Genomic DNA, 12,769 nt, shown 5'->3' on the forward strand with positions numbered 1-12,769 from the left:
CCTGCGCAAGAGCGGGGATCGGGGGTATAGGAAAGACCACCCCGACTGAAGCTGACCCCGAAGGGCTGTCCTCGGAGGTAGGAATGCAGCGGAATTAAACCTCCCGCCCACTCTGCTCATACCCGGGGGGCACAGGACGGACCCGCGCTAGGGCTGCAAAGCCAGTTCTCGGGGCGTCGGGGCTACGGACTCGAGCCCCCGGGATGTGTGCCCTGGGTGGGCGGTGCACCTGCATCCTGGGGCCCCCCACTGAGCTCCTTCCTAGAAAAGTCCCCTAGAAGTCAGTTTTTCAGAGGCAGCGGGCAGCACACACGCAAAGGTGGCTGAGGCCCTGCCGAAGCTGCTCCACTGGGGGGCCTATTGCGCACGCGGTACCCCGGGGTGCTCCCTTCACCCTCCCACGCATCCCGAGGCTCCTCCAACCCCACCGCCCTTCGTGATCGCCATTGAGAATTCTTATTGCACGTTGTTGGACTCGTTACTTTGCTGATGGCTTTTCCACCTGTGAGCACAGATGCTCCCGTTTTCTCAGACTGGCTTTGTCTGGGCTTGGTTTGGGGTGATGCTGGCCTCCAGTGAGTCAGGAAACACACCCCCTGCGTCTACCCACCACCACCACCAGAAGCCATTGCAAAGAACGGGTACAATTTTGGGCCGGTGCTCTGTTTTGGAAGGTGATTCATTATTGATTCCTTTTAATAGCAACAGGTCTGCCCACATTTTCTTTCTTGTGTGGGTTCTGGCAGCGCGAGCCTTGTGACAAATGGGTCCGTGCGCCTCGGTTATCAATGCTGTGGGCCAAGGTGTCCATAGGGACCTTCAGTGCCCACAGGAACGGATGTCCCCTCTGCATTCCTTACGCAGGTCCTGTCTGCCCCCTTCTTTCTAGTGTGGCTAGAGGCATACCAGGGTATTGACCCAAGAACCAGGCGTGTGGTTTAGCTGATTCTATTGATTTTATTTTCCATTTGATTTCTGCTCCAATTTGTACTATTTTTCTTCTGCTTACTTCGGGTTTAATTTGGTCATCTTCCACCTTCCCCGAAATGAAAGCTTACTGATCTTAGATGTTTTTCTTTTAACGTTAGCATTCAATGCTACAGATTCCCTCTAAGCACAAGTTCTGCTGGGCCCCATGATTATAAGTTGTATTTCCATTTGGTGCAAAGATTTTTTTATAAGAGGCAACTTTTTATTTTTAGGGGGAGGGGAAGGGAGGGAAAGAAGCATTGATGTGTGGTTGCCTCTTGCGTGCCTCCAACCGGGGACCCAGCCTGCAGCGCAGGCATGTGCCCTGACTGGGAATTGAACCGGAGACCCTCTGGTTCACAGGCCAGCGCTCAGTCCCCTGAGACGCCCCAGCCGGGGCCAATTCAAAGATTTTAAAGTTTCTCTTCATGCTTCTTTTCAGACCGTGCCGGGTGTTTAGAACACCAGCACGTTTACCTTCGGGAGGCAAATGGCAGACAGGGCAACAGGTGCCGAGAGCAGGTGGCCGCCCAAGCTCACGATGCCCGGGCCAGCAGAGCCAGGGCTGGGGCACCTGCTCGGCCCCTGGGGACAGGCCTGGACCGCAGCTCTCCCACATGGTCACACCCGCGGCCCTACCTGCCTGTTGAGGCGCTGAGCTTTGAGTCATTACAAACTTGCGATGATTATGGGATTCAGAGGCTGGATACCCAGCCTTTGTTGGACCTGGGGTCACTATCAGGAGGAGCTTGGGTTGAAAGCCGGACACTCTCCTGCCAGAGGAGACCCCATGCCCAGGAAGGGGCGGCTACACCACAGGGGGACGCTCCCCGCTCCCCGAGAACACTGACTCAGTGGCCCTGTCAGATGTCATTTATTTTCAGTAGAAAACGCCACTGGAACAATACACTGGGACGCGTGACGCTGGGCCTGGCTTCCCTGAGGGTCCCTTGTGCAGCCAGGCCGAGCTGGCCCTGAGGGAGGGACGAGGCCAGCGGCAGGGGTCCGGGGATCGCCGCAGGGCGGCCTCAGTAGCAATCAGCCTCATTGTCCCCGAGGACACTCACGGTGGCCAGCATGTCCTGCAGAAGTGACTGGGGGCTCCTCTCCACGTGGTCGCTGCTCTCAGCCAGCGCCCTCCTGAGGCCCTCCAGGTCCAGGGACCTCAGCACGGCCATCGCCGCCTCGGGCCCCAGGGGCCCCAGGGGCTGGCCCTGCTCGCCTGCCCGCCACCTCTGCAGGGTGGCCTCCACGGAGGCCACATCGGGGCTGCCCTCCGCCTCCTGCGGGCCGTCGTAGGGGGCAGCCCGGTCCCGCAGGAAGAGGAGGAGGTCACAGGACTTCTGGGCCACTGGCCGGTCACAGTCGAACAGTGCTCGGAATGCAAACTCAAAGAGCTCCACCCGGCAGAGCACCCGCAGGGCCTCGGCCAGGTGGCCAGAGGGCACCCCCACGGGGGGCGCCACAGCATAGGGACAGTGGGCGCCGGGCTGACCCAGGGTCTGAGCCAGGAAGACCAGCGCCAGCTCCAGGCCCTGGGCCCGGACCTCCCAGTCCAGGTCCCGGCCGGCCACCTGGAGCACCCTGGTCACAAAGCGCTCTGTGTCCTCGGCCACCTCAGCGTGGCCGTCCCTCAGCCAAGCAGTGAAGACGTGCATGACGGCCCTCCGGGGGAAACCCTCCGAGTCTGCAGTGAGGATGTGCAGGAGGTCCGGGAGCAGGCTCTTCTGGGGGACAGGGGAGGGGTGGGAGCAGCTGCAGGGCGGGGCTAAGCAGGGCACCCCACAACCTCCACGGGCTTGGCTGTCAACTGGGGGTGACCGCAGCCAAGTGACATGCTGCGACACTGAGTGGCAGATTCCGGGGACACGCCCCACAGAGCCCTTGCTGGGCGGACCGCGCAGCCCAGGGTCTGCCGCCTCCTACCTGCGGGCCTCCTGGGCGCGTGGGGCCGGCGCGGGCCGCATGCAGCCCCTGGCTGGACAGCAGTCCCACAGCGGCCACCGCGCTGGCTCGGACGTAGCTCTCAGGGTCTTGCAGCAGCTGCTCAGCGAGCGCAGGCACCTCGGAGGCCAGGAGCGCGTGTCTGAAGCCGGCCTGTCCTGGGTGCGAGCGCCACAGCCCGCTGTGAGCAGGGGCCGGCCGCAGCCGCGCTCCCCCCGCCGGGGCGGCCGACGTGGCGCACTCACCTGCCCAGTGCCGGGTCAGCTGGGTCAGGAACTCGAGGCCCGAGTCCCTCACCTCCCAGCAGGGGCTGCACAGGCGCTTCTGCAGCACAGGGAGAAGCTCTGGGGCGGGGGGGCGGGTCAGAGTGGCCCAGCCGCCCGCCGCCCTGTCCCGCCCGCTGCTCCTCGGCGCCCTGGGGGGGGCCGGTTACCTCCGAGAAACAGCCGGGCGTGGGGCTCCAGGTCGCCACAGCGGAGGGGCTGGGCCGAGCTCAGCAGCCACCTGAGCGTGGCCTGGAAGGCCTTCTTCAGAACCTGGGGCGGCAGAGGGGACTGCAGAGCCGGGAGGGGGCCGCCGCCGGGCCCACCCCACCCCGTGCTCGGCCCCCTGGGCGGGGGATGGGACACCGGAGAGGCAACACTGGGCTCCTTCGGTGAGACCGAAGCTTCCGGAAGCAGCAGCCCCGGCCCCCAGGGCACTGGGGACCACCAGGGCGCCTTTGCCTTAGGCCTCAGGAACTGGGAGGCCCTTGTCCAGTCTCCCGCCGCCGCTCGGTGGCCTGCGTGGCACTCACTCGCCACCCATGCGGCCCGGCCTAACCGTGGGGCCAGGAAACACCTGGATGCCAAGCACGGGCCCACCTGGCTCCCGGTCACCTCTCCCGTCGAGAAGCCCGGACCTGCCCCTCCTCCACGGCCCAGCGCGCCCCGGCACTCAGCCTCCGGCCTTCAGGCCCTGTCCCTCCAAACGCGCCTGAGAAGGGGCTCTGGCCCCATTGAAGGCCGGCGGGGCCCCCCATCCCCTGCCCCCCAACACCACAGGCCTGTACCGTGGGGCTGGAGTCGGGGCTCCTGAGGTAATCCAGCAGGACGGCAAACACCTGTGCCACCGGCTCTTGGGGTCCTGAGACAGACGTGGAGGGTGAAAGCCCGCCCTCCAGCCGGGGCCGCCCCACCAGGGGAGGTCAGTCCGGGGGAGCAGGGACGGAACCCCCGTGCCTGAGTCCCATCCCAGAGACAACAGGCATCTGAGCAGCAAGGAAAGGGGGGCTCACGGGGTGCGCAGGGCCACATAGCCCGGTCGAGCGAGAGCGAGCCTTCTCACTCACCTGTGCCCTGAGACAGCGTCCCCAGGAAGTCCAGCGCCGCTCGCTGGACCCGGACGCAGCCAGCCAGCATCCCGCAGAGGCGGCTGCCCGTGTCAGAGGCAGGCACCGCGGCACCACTGCAGCACTGCAGGACGGTCACCGCGGCCCCGAGCAGGGCGGCCTGGGGCCAGGGCGCAGGGCGCTGCGGCTGGGGGGGCGGGGTGAGGGTCAGCGCAGCACGCGTCTGCGGCCCGCCGTGGGGCCCGGCCCGCCCCGCCCCGCACCTACCGCGGCCTGCAGCAGCTCCAGGTGGGCCAGCGTCTGGCACAGCAGCCCCGCGCAGGCCGGCCGGGAGCCCAGGAGCACACGCACCGCCGCCGAGTCCCCCGCCGGCCCGACCGGCCAGTCTGCAGGCGGAACCGGACACAGGTCCCAGTGAGCGGGCGCGTCCCCAGCAGCCGCCGCCGGCCTTGCCGCTGGTGATGAGCCCCTCGGACGGCTGGTCTGGGATGACACCAGCCGACCAGGGCTGGGGTCTGAGCCCGTCTGCAGGGCTCCTGGGCAGTCGAGTGCCTGCTGTCCCACAGCCCGTTCCTGGGTCGGCTCCCACTGTCGCAGAGGCTCATCGGTGCACGGGACGCGGCCCAGGTGGCACACCTGCGTTCCCTTTCTACCCTCAACCCACCATGTGGCTGACACGCCAAGTTACAGAACCCAGACGGATCTGGGCGGACGAGTGCCAGGCCGTGCGCCTATTCTGCTCCGGAACCACCACCCTGCCAAGGCCCAGGGCCGGGAAGAAAGACTGACTGCTCTGGGGCCACCCCAAGTTGGGGAAGCGAGTACCCCGCTGCCCACCAGCCTGCCCTGACCCAAGGGTCGCATTCTTCCGCGCCAGCCTGCCCTTCCCAAGTGGCGTACCTGGGGGCCCAGGGGCCTGGGCAGTGGCTTTCAGGACACAGGCCAGGGGCTGGAGAAGGACATCAAAGGCCTGTGTCCTCAGTGCCTGTGGACTGAGGACCAAGGACAAGGTCAGCACTGCCCCCCGACCCCACGGCAAGCCGGCTGCCCTTGTCACAACCTCGGGGACCGGGGCGCAGGGCCAGTGCCCACATCTGGACCCCAGTACCCACCCCGGGGTGTGCACACGATGGTGGCCCAGGACCCTCCACCTGAGGCTGCTGGGAGGAGCAGAAGGCCCCGGATTGAGTGAGCCCTGAACACAAGCCCAGCCCAGCTCTGGACAGAGAAGCCCCGAGACCCTGTTTTATCTCTGGAGAGCCTGTAAAGCTTCTGCTGTAAAAAGCTGCTCTGTGTGTAAAGGAGGTGCAGAGCTGCAGCCACACCACTGCCTCAGCAACAGCCCTCGTGCTGCCTGCCACGGGCTGCGGGCCACGCACTGCCCTCCACATGCTGCCCACCAGGCCCTGAAGGGCAGCCTCTGACTGTCCTCTGCTTCCAGAGTCCCTGGAGCCCCCTGACCACAAAGGCACACTGAGGCCCCACCTGCCTCACACCACCAACCCCGTGCTCACCAATCCGGAAGGTTCAGGACCCCCAGAGCCAGAGGCCCTGCCTGAGTGGGGCTGAGACGGCCCAGAGTCCGCGCCAGCATCTCCCACAGGTCACAGTCGGGACTCAGCACAGGGGAACTGCAAAAGGAACCCCAGACAAAGTTATTCCTGTCCTGCCACCATAGCCCACACGGTACCCGGGGAGCCTGCCACGCCCCGCGCTGGGTGTGCCCTGCAGAGATGGACGGTCCTTGCCCAGCATGCAGCTGCCAGACCCCTCTGGTGCTCCCGCTACTAGAGGCAGCGCTCGTGGGGCGCGAACGAGCCGCGGCCCAGGCGTAAGCGCCGCCCTAAGGCTCCCCGAGGGGGCAAGCGCCCCACCCCCCCACCCCGCGCTGCACCCAGGGACCTGACCGGGCCACGCTGAGGAGGAGATCCACCAGCGAGTGTGCGGCTGGGACGGGGTCTTTCTCGAGCAGACAGGCCACGAGGGGACTCAGCCGCACCCAAAGGACTTGCGTCCAAGGGCTGTGGCAGTGCCCAAAGGTGGTGGTCAGGACATTCAGGGCCTGCGTGACCCGCGGGGTGGCCGTGGAGCACAGGGACTCTTCGAGGTGGTCCACAATCCTCTGGGCGTGCGTGGGCCAGTCACACGCCTGTGGGCTGGGCTGTCCCTCGGCGTGGCCTCGCATGCACAGACTCAGGATGTGCGCCAGGAGCTGCCCGGCCGCCGAGGCCACGAACAGGCTGCGGTCTCCCTGCAGGGAGAAGATGGTGTCCAGGGCACCTGCGGAGGGAGCGGGAAGCGGGGTCAGCTGGGACAGGGCGCACAGGAGACCCGAGCGGCCATCATGTGAGCGGCTTTCATCAGCAGCCAGAGCCACAAGGGAAGGCTGAGCACCACCAGCTGCCCGAGGGGCCACTGGAGGCCCAGCCGCCTCTGCTCAGACGCCAAGGAGCTAGAGCTGGGCACCGGGCTGGTGTGCCTCAGTGGGCAGGCAGTATCCCACAAACTGAAAGGTCGCCAGCCCAATTCCCGGTCGGGCACACGCGTAGGTTGCAGGCCGGGTCCCCGGTTGGGGGCGTGCAAGAGGCAGCCACACACTGACGCTTCCTCTCCCTCTCTCTAAGAAGCGGAGCTGCAGTTTTGTGGGGTGACCAGCACTGTTTCCTACCAGGGCTTCACACCCACAGGAGCCTCTGACTCCTCCCAGCTTGTTTCAAAGCCACCCCAGCCGCTGGGTCTCCCGCTCTCTAGGGGCCTCTAACCCCCTGATCACCTCTGCTCTTCACGACGGCCCCCTGACATCACAGCCACTTGCAGAGAAGAGAGGCCCAGTGAGGCGCAGAAACCGCCCTGGGGCCACGCAGCCGGGAGGCCGGCAGGTGGAGGGGGGCACTCACCACAGTCGTCCAGCAAGCGCAGGGCGCTGCGGTGCCGCGCCAGGGCACGGAGGCCCTGGATCCAGCCGCTGCGCACAGTGGGCGCCGTCCAGGCCGCCCGGCCCAGGGGGCCCGCCTCCCCGAAGAGCCCGGGCAGCAGCGCCTCCTGCTGGAGTGCAGAGGAATGGTGAGCGGGCGGGGCTCCCGGGGCGGCGGACCTGCGGGGCTCCCGGGGCAGCGGACCTGCGGGTCTACCGAGCGCGCCCCAGGGCCGCCCTGCTCCCAGGAGGTGGACAGGGGCCCCCAGGGCCCCGTTTCCAGCAGAGGGTCATCGGTCTCGTCCGTTTCCTTTAGACGCGCTCCCGTCAAAGCAGCACCCCCAGCATCACCTCCAAAGGCCTGGCTCTGACGATGACATTCTGTGCCCGGAGGCCCCTGTGGGCTCCCCAGCCTGCTGACCTCCTGACCCTGACTGGTGGGGTCCACACGTCCCCCACCCAGATGCCCCCGCACAGCCAGTGTGTCAGGCCTGTTCCCTGCGCCCATCAAACTCTTTACAAGACATGGGCAGGGGGGCAAACCCCATTCCGGAGACTTAGGGCCAGTGACAGCCACCCCTTTTAAGCACCTGCAGAGAAGAAAGATGGCCCCTCTCAGTGGCCACGGGGGTGGAGGACCCAGCTCACCTGAAGGTACTGGAAACATTCTTCCTGGGCTGCCAGCAGGCCGGCGAGGCGCAGAGAGAAGGCCAGGACCCCGGGGCTCAGGCCCTGGGGCTTCAGCACCCGGAACAGCAGCTCCACCAGGCAGGGACTGTCCTCTAACAGCAGCAGGCTGGACCCTGGACACAGGCCGGCCGGGGAGCGTGTCATCAGGGGCACGGTGCTGCGCGGCCTCAAGAGGACCCCTTCCCCGGCACTCCCAGGCCCTTCCCGCCAGCCTTCAGGTTTCACGGTCAGCGGGGGGCACACGTTTGCAGCCATTAGAACGGAGGATTCATGTCTTAATTCAGCGTGCGGAGCACACCACAAAGCCAGCGCCTCAACGCAGGCAGGGGGTGCGGGCAGAACCCCAAATGGCCAAAACCACTAAAGAGATGTTCTGTCTCGCTGATTGTGGAAAAGACGCGCAGGTTCCAGCAGGAGGCCCCTTCCCTCCCATCACACACTTTTTCTCCGACTGCACACACCGGACGCAGCAAGCCCAGGGCGACAGCCAGTCCTGCCCAGACCCGGCCCCGGAAACCCTGCGCTCGCCCACGCCGCACCTCGTCCCTGGGGAGGGGCCCGGCTGCGAGGCCTTCCCCACCCGGCGCTTCCCTGGGCCCAGGACACCCCGTGTGCACAGCGGGAAGGCCCCAAGCAGCGAGGAGAACTAAGGATTTTAGCCAAAACAGACTCAAAACACCCGGCAGCAGCAACACAGAAGAGGGCGCCGGGCTGCAGCACGGGCGCCAGGCCCCTCAGACCCTCTGAACAGAGGACGGAGATCCCAATGCACGTGACGCTCTCAGCCAGTCCGCGCGCGTGCGGGCGGCCACTAAAGAACATGCATGGAACACGCGACATCAAAGCCAGGAGAACGCTGAGAACACGGAAGCGTTACCAGTCCCGTGCAGGGCAGAGGAACGAGGAAAAGGAAGCCCAGGCAGACGTGGGGAAAATACTACAGAATGTGGTGGAAACAGGTTCAAATATGACGGTGAGCTCCTCAAATGAAGCAGATTCAGCTCTGCCGAAGTGCGGCTCGGGCCGCATTAGGAGCCGTAGGCCAGCGCCGTCCTGCCGACGGGGGACGGAGACGCACGGGCCTGCCCACGGCAGGCGGCGAAGGGACGGGGGCCAATTCTGAGCTCAGAACAGCCGGTGCCGCGAGGGCGAAGGCGACAGAACGAACCTCGAAGCAAAGTCCTTGTGAAAAGAGACAAATCCCAGGAGACACGTGACGGTCTACGCCCGCTGACACCCACTTCCAGGTACGGAAAGGAAAAGGCTTCCAAAGGAAAGAGGTCGAACCCGCAGCCCTGGCGGGACACTGCCACCTCTGCAGCAACGGCTAAGCAGACGAGCGGCCAGAACGCGGGCCACCGGGCCGGGGGACAGGCGTGGGGCTGCGCAGACGGACAGCTGGGAGGCCTGAGGGCAGGCTGGGGGCGGAGGGCCGCCTACTCCCAGGCTCCTTCTGGGGGGTCCAAATGTTGCAGAACTACAGACTGCGGAGACCCTGTAAACCTAAAAGCCACCGAATTGTGCGCGTTAAACGGGTCGGCTGCATGATATGTAAACTGTATTTCAATAAAGATGCTCAAAACTATGCTTTAAAAATTTGTCTACAAACTAGGCCACAGCGGAGTCCGCCGAGCAGGAGCCACGGCTGCCCGCGCAGCAGGCAGGCCTCACCCGGCGCCAGCCGGTGGGGAAGAACGGAAACACGGGTGTTTTCTTGCGCCAATGAAATCAGTAAGAAAGTCTGAAAAGAAACCCACATTTTCACTCTAAAAGAGGCCCTTCTATGTGATTCGTGAGCGAAGGAAGAAACCTGCCGGAGCGCACGGGCCGCCTGGCGCCGAGGCACAGCAGCAGCCCCGCAGGGCGCCCTCCGGAGAGGCGTGCGGCTTCACACACACACGCACCAGAAAGCACGCAAGAGCGGGGCGCGCGGCCCGCGGGCGCAGAAGGCCGAGGCAGCCGACGTCGGAGCCGCCGCAGGAGCCGCCCTGCAATGACGGGCGTGCGCGGCCGCCTCACCCGGCGCAGCAAAGGGACGGCGTCCGCGGTGACCGCCGCGGTGACCCAGCGCGCTCCGCCCGGAGAACGCCCGCGCGACGGTGGGGGAGCCAGGGCCGGACACCAGCCTGCGTCGCGGCCTCGTGTTCACAGGAACAGCAGCTTTATGACGGGCGAGGAAAGAGCGTGGCGGGAAATGGGACGCCGACGGGCGTTTGATTTTCCCCGCGCCGCCTCTGCGTCGTTGAGTTGGACGGAAAGGGCACGGGTTACGTCCGTCATCAGGGAGAAAGCAAAGCTGATTTCTTAGCCAAGGAACGACCCTCCGGGAGCGAGTATGAATGACCCGGGACGTGGGCAGTGGGGTGGGGACTGACTGGGGGGGGGGGACAATGGGGGAAACGGGACAACTATAACAGAAAACAATGAAGACTTTTTTAAAAAGCAGCGAGCCAACCAAAAACGAGCGCACCGAGAACAGAAGTAAGTCGGTCCGCGCCCCGCAGCCGCCTGGTGTGGACGCCGTTGTCCTCCTGAGCTCTCGGCCGCGGGCCTCCGCCGGGGGCGCACCGGCCGGCCGGGCCCCCGTCCCCAGCACCCAGGCCCGCGCAGCACCCTCACCCTCACCTGCTTCCGTCACGGCTTTAAACCAGTCCAGCAGCTTCTCCAGGCAGGTGTCGTCGGCCACGGGCCGCCGCGGGTCCGCCAGAGCCGCACAGACGGCCGGGAGGAGCTGGGCGCACTCGGGGTCCATGACGAGGCCGCGGTTCCTGCTGCGAAGGAGCCGTCAGAGCCGGGGCCACCGGCCCGAGCCGCAAGCAGCCCCCGGGCCTGCCCGGGCCCCAGGGCCGCCAGCCGGGATGGACGCACAGCCTCGGCGCTGGTGGGGCGGGATGGAGGGCTCAGGGGCAGGCGGGGCGGAGAGGCGGTCAGTCCGCGGCAAACCTCGGGGCCTCGTGAGACCACGCTGCTCCCCTAGGCTGCGCGGGGCGGGGGCGGGCGTGTGCGTTCTGGGGCGGCCACGCGTACAGGGCAAGCGCGTCTCCGGCCGGGTTGGAAGTGCCAGTCCCGAGACGGCCTGCCTGCACCCCGCAACCCTGCAGCCAGTGGCGGGGGCCACAGAAGGCCAGGGCCGCGGGGTGCACCTGCGCGTGGGGCCCGGGCGGGGCCGGGGTGCCCGCGGTGCAGTAAGTAACCGGGGTCGGGAGGTCTGCCTGGGCCGGGGTGTCCGTCTGCCTGCGGAAGGGCCCTTCGTGCAGTTCGGGGCCAGTCTTGGGCCTGCGGACCCGGACAGCCCAGAGGGTCCTCAGGGGTCAGGGGTCGGCGACCGCGGGGACACCGGGGCCCCGTCCTGGCCGCGCACGCCGAACCCAGGATGCGCCCCCGCCCTGGCCCGGGACTCTGAACGCGCCCCGCCACCCTCCCGCGACCCCTGGACGCGCGCCTCACCAGCTCCGCGTCCGTCCGCCGCCGCGGCTCCGCCCCCGCCGCTGCCAGGCCCCGCCCCGGGCCGCGCCACCTGCCGAGCCTGGAGGGGGCGAGGGTGCGGACGGCGGGCGTGCGGAACCGTGGCAGCTCCCGGGAGACCACCCTCGGAGCTCAGAGGCCCGGACTCGGGGAACGGGCTCGCGCTGGAAGGCGTTGGGAACGAGCCGGCGCCGAGCCGGCCGCTCCGCCCCCTGAACCGCTCCCTCCCCGGGACGCTCAGTGGTACGTGCCTGAGCGACCGGCGGGCCGTGCGCCCGGGAGGCGGGGCTTCCTGGGAGGGTGGGGCTAACTCCAGGAAGGGGCGTGGCCTGCCCCGCCGACGGACCTCGTGTCGGGGGGGGGCGGCACGTGCCAGAAAGGGGCGTCGTCATCACTGAGACAAAGTCCTTGGTCATTTGGCCTGAAAACTGGGTCATCTGGGGTCCTGAGCTGTGCGCCAGAGGTTCTCAAGGCCGGTGGGTAAAAGTATAAAAACAACGCGCAGCTTAACAGAGGCTTTTCCAGCAACATCGCAGGGGAAACCCCGGGTGTAAGGAACTAGAAAGCGGAGTTCCAATGGGTCTTAAAAAGGGAGCTTTAACAACATGAAAAGCCGCCCTTCCTGACCGTCACCCTCCTGCCCCTTAGAGCTGCTCGGTGAGAGGGTTTCGCCTGCACCGTTACGTTCCCTGAACTGAGGCCCCTCGAGGCTCCGCCCGGCTCAGCGGTCCTGGGGGGGGACCCAGCGCCGGGCTGCGTCCTTCACTTAATGAAACGCAGGTGATTCAGCAGCAGGTCCAGGGGCGTGGGCGCTCCTGCTGTCCCTTCAAGTAAGGAAACTGAGGCAAGAGAAGCTCGCTCCCGAGGCCTCGCAGCTCGTGGGTTGGCGCGGCTTGCATTTGGACCCGGGCAGGCTAGCGCTAGAGCTACAAGGGCCACAGTCTCGCACCAGAAACTTCTGGGGGGACACGGTCCCTATCAGAGCAGCTCGGGTTCTGGGGAAGCTGCACGGTACACAGGCCGGAGGGCTGATGCCGCACCCCATCACCCAACGCGTTCGGTTCTGCGGGAAACACTAACGCCTCACGCGGAATAAACACTAAACAGCCTCAGCGCAGATGTGCCGACAAACGAGCGGAAGTCAGGGCAGATTTTGCCAACTTGCGAATTATGAAAGTTTTCAGAACTTTTTAGAACTCAGATAAAAGGGACAGACACATACCGCCGCTGCAACCAAGTGAGAGAAGTGAAGCAGCAAAAGCAGGACGGGCAGGCAGTTTGCGCGGCCCCGGGCGCGGGAGAGGACAGGAAGCCGCAGGAGAAGCGGAACACGAAGGCCAAGCAGCCCCGTGTCCGCGGAGGCTCGGTCGGCCCGCTGGGGTTGCAGCGCACGCGCACAGTCGGCCGCGCGTGCTCGGCGCCACATCCGGGGCTCTGCGGGCGCGCGCCGTTGCCAT

General features: G+C 66.2%; 1 protein-coding gene across 1 annotated transcript; it reads right to left on the reverse strand.

Moving 5' to 3' along the window:
* Positions 1-1,827: 1,827 nt before the first annotated feature.
* On the reverse strand, positions 1,828-12,687 carry BRAT1 (BRCA1 associated ATM activator 1). Its single transcript, XM_090288680.1, has 14 exons — positions 12,535-12,687; positions 10,473-10,618; positions 7,806-7,960; positions 7,141-7,288; positions 6,151-6,523; positions 5,758-5,874; positions 5,144-5,235; positions 4,511-4,629; positions 4,244-4,430; positions 3,965-4,038; positions 3,347-3,449; positions 3,159-3,257; positions 2,896-3,071; positions 1,828-2,696 (listed from the first exon to the last, which is right to left on the reverse strand). The coding sequence occupies exons 2-14, from the start codon at positions 10,597-10,599 to the stop codon at positions 1,998-2,000; spliced, it is 2,469 nt and encodes an 822-aa protein (XP_090144806.1). The 5' UTR covers positions 10,600-10,618; positions 12,535-12,687; the 3' UTR covers positions 1,828-1,997.
* Positions 12,688-12,769: the final 82 nt, after the last annotated feature.

The sequence above is a fragment of the Furipterus horrens genome, unplaced genomic scaffold (assembly GCF_987537825.1).
Source record: "Furipterus horrens unplaced genomic scaffold, mFurHor1.1.pri manual_scaffold_10, whole genome shotgun sequence".
NCBI classification, from domain to species: Eukaryota; Metazoa; Chordata; class Mammalia; order Chiroptera; family Furipteridae; genus Furipterus; species Furipterus horrens.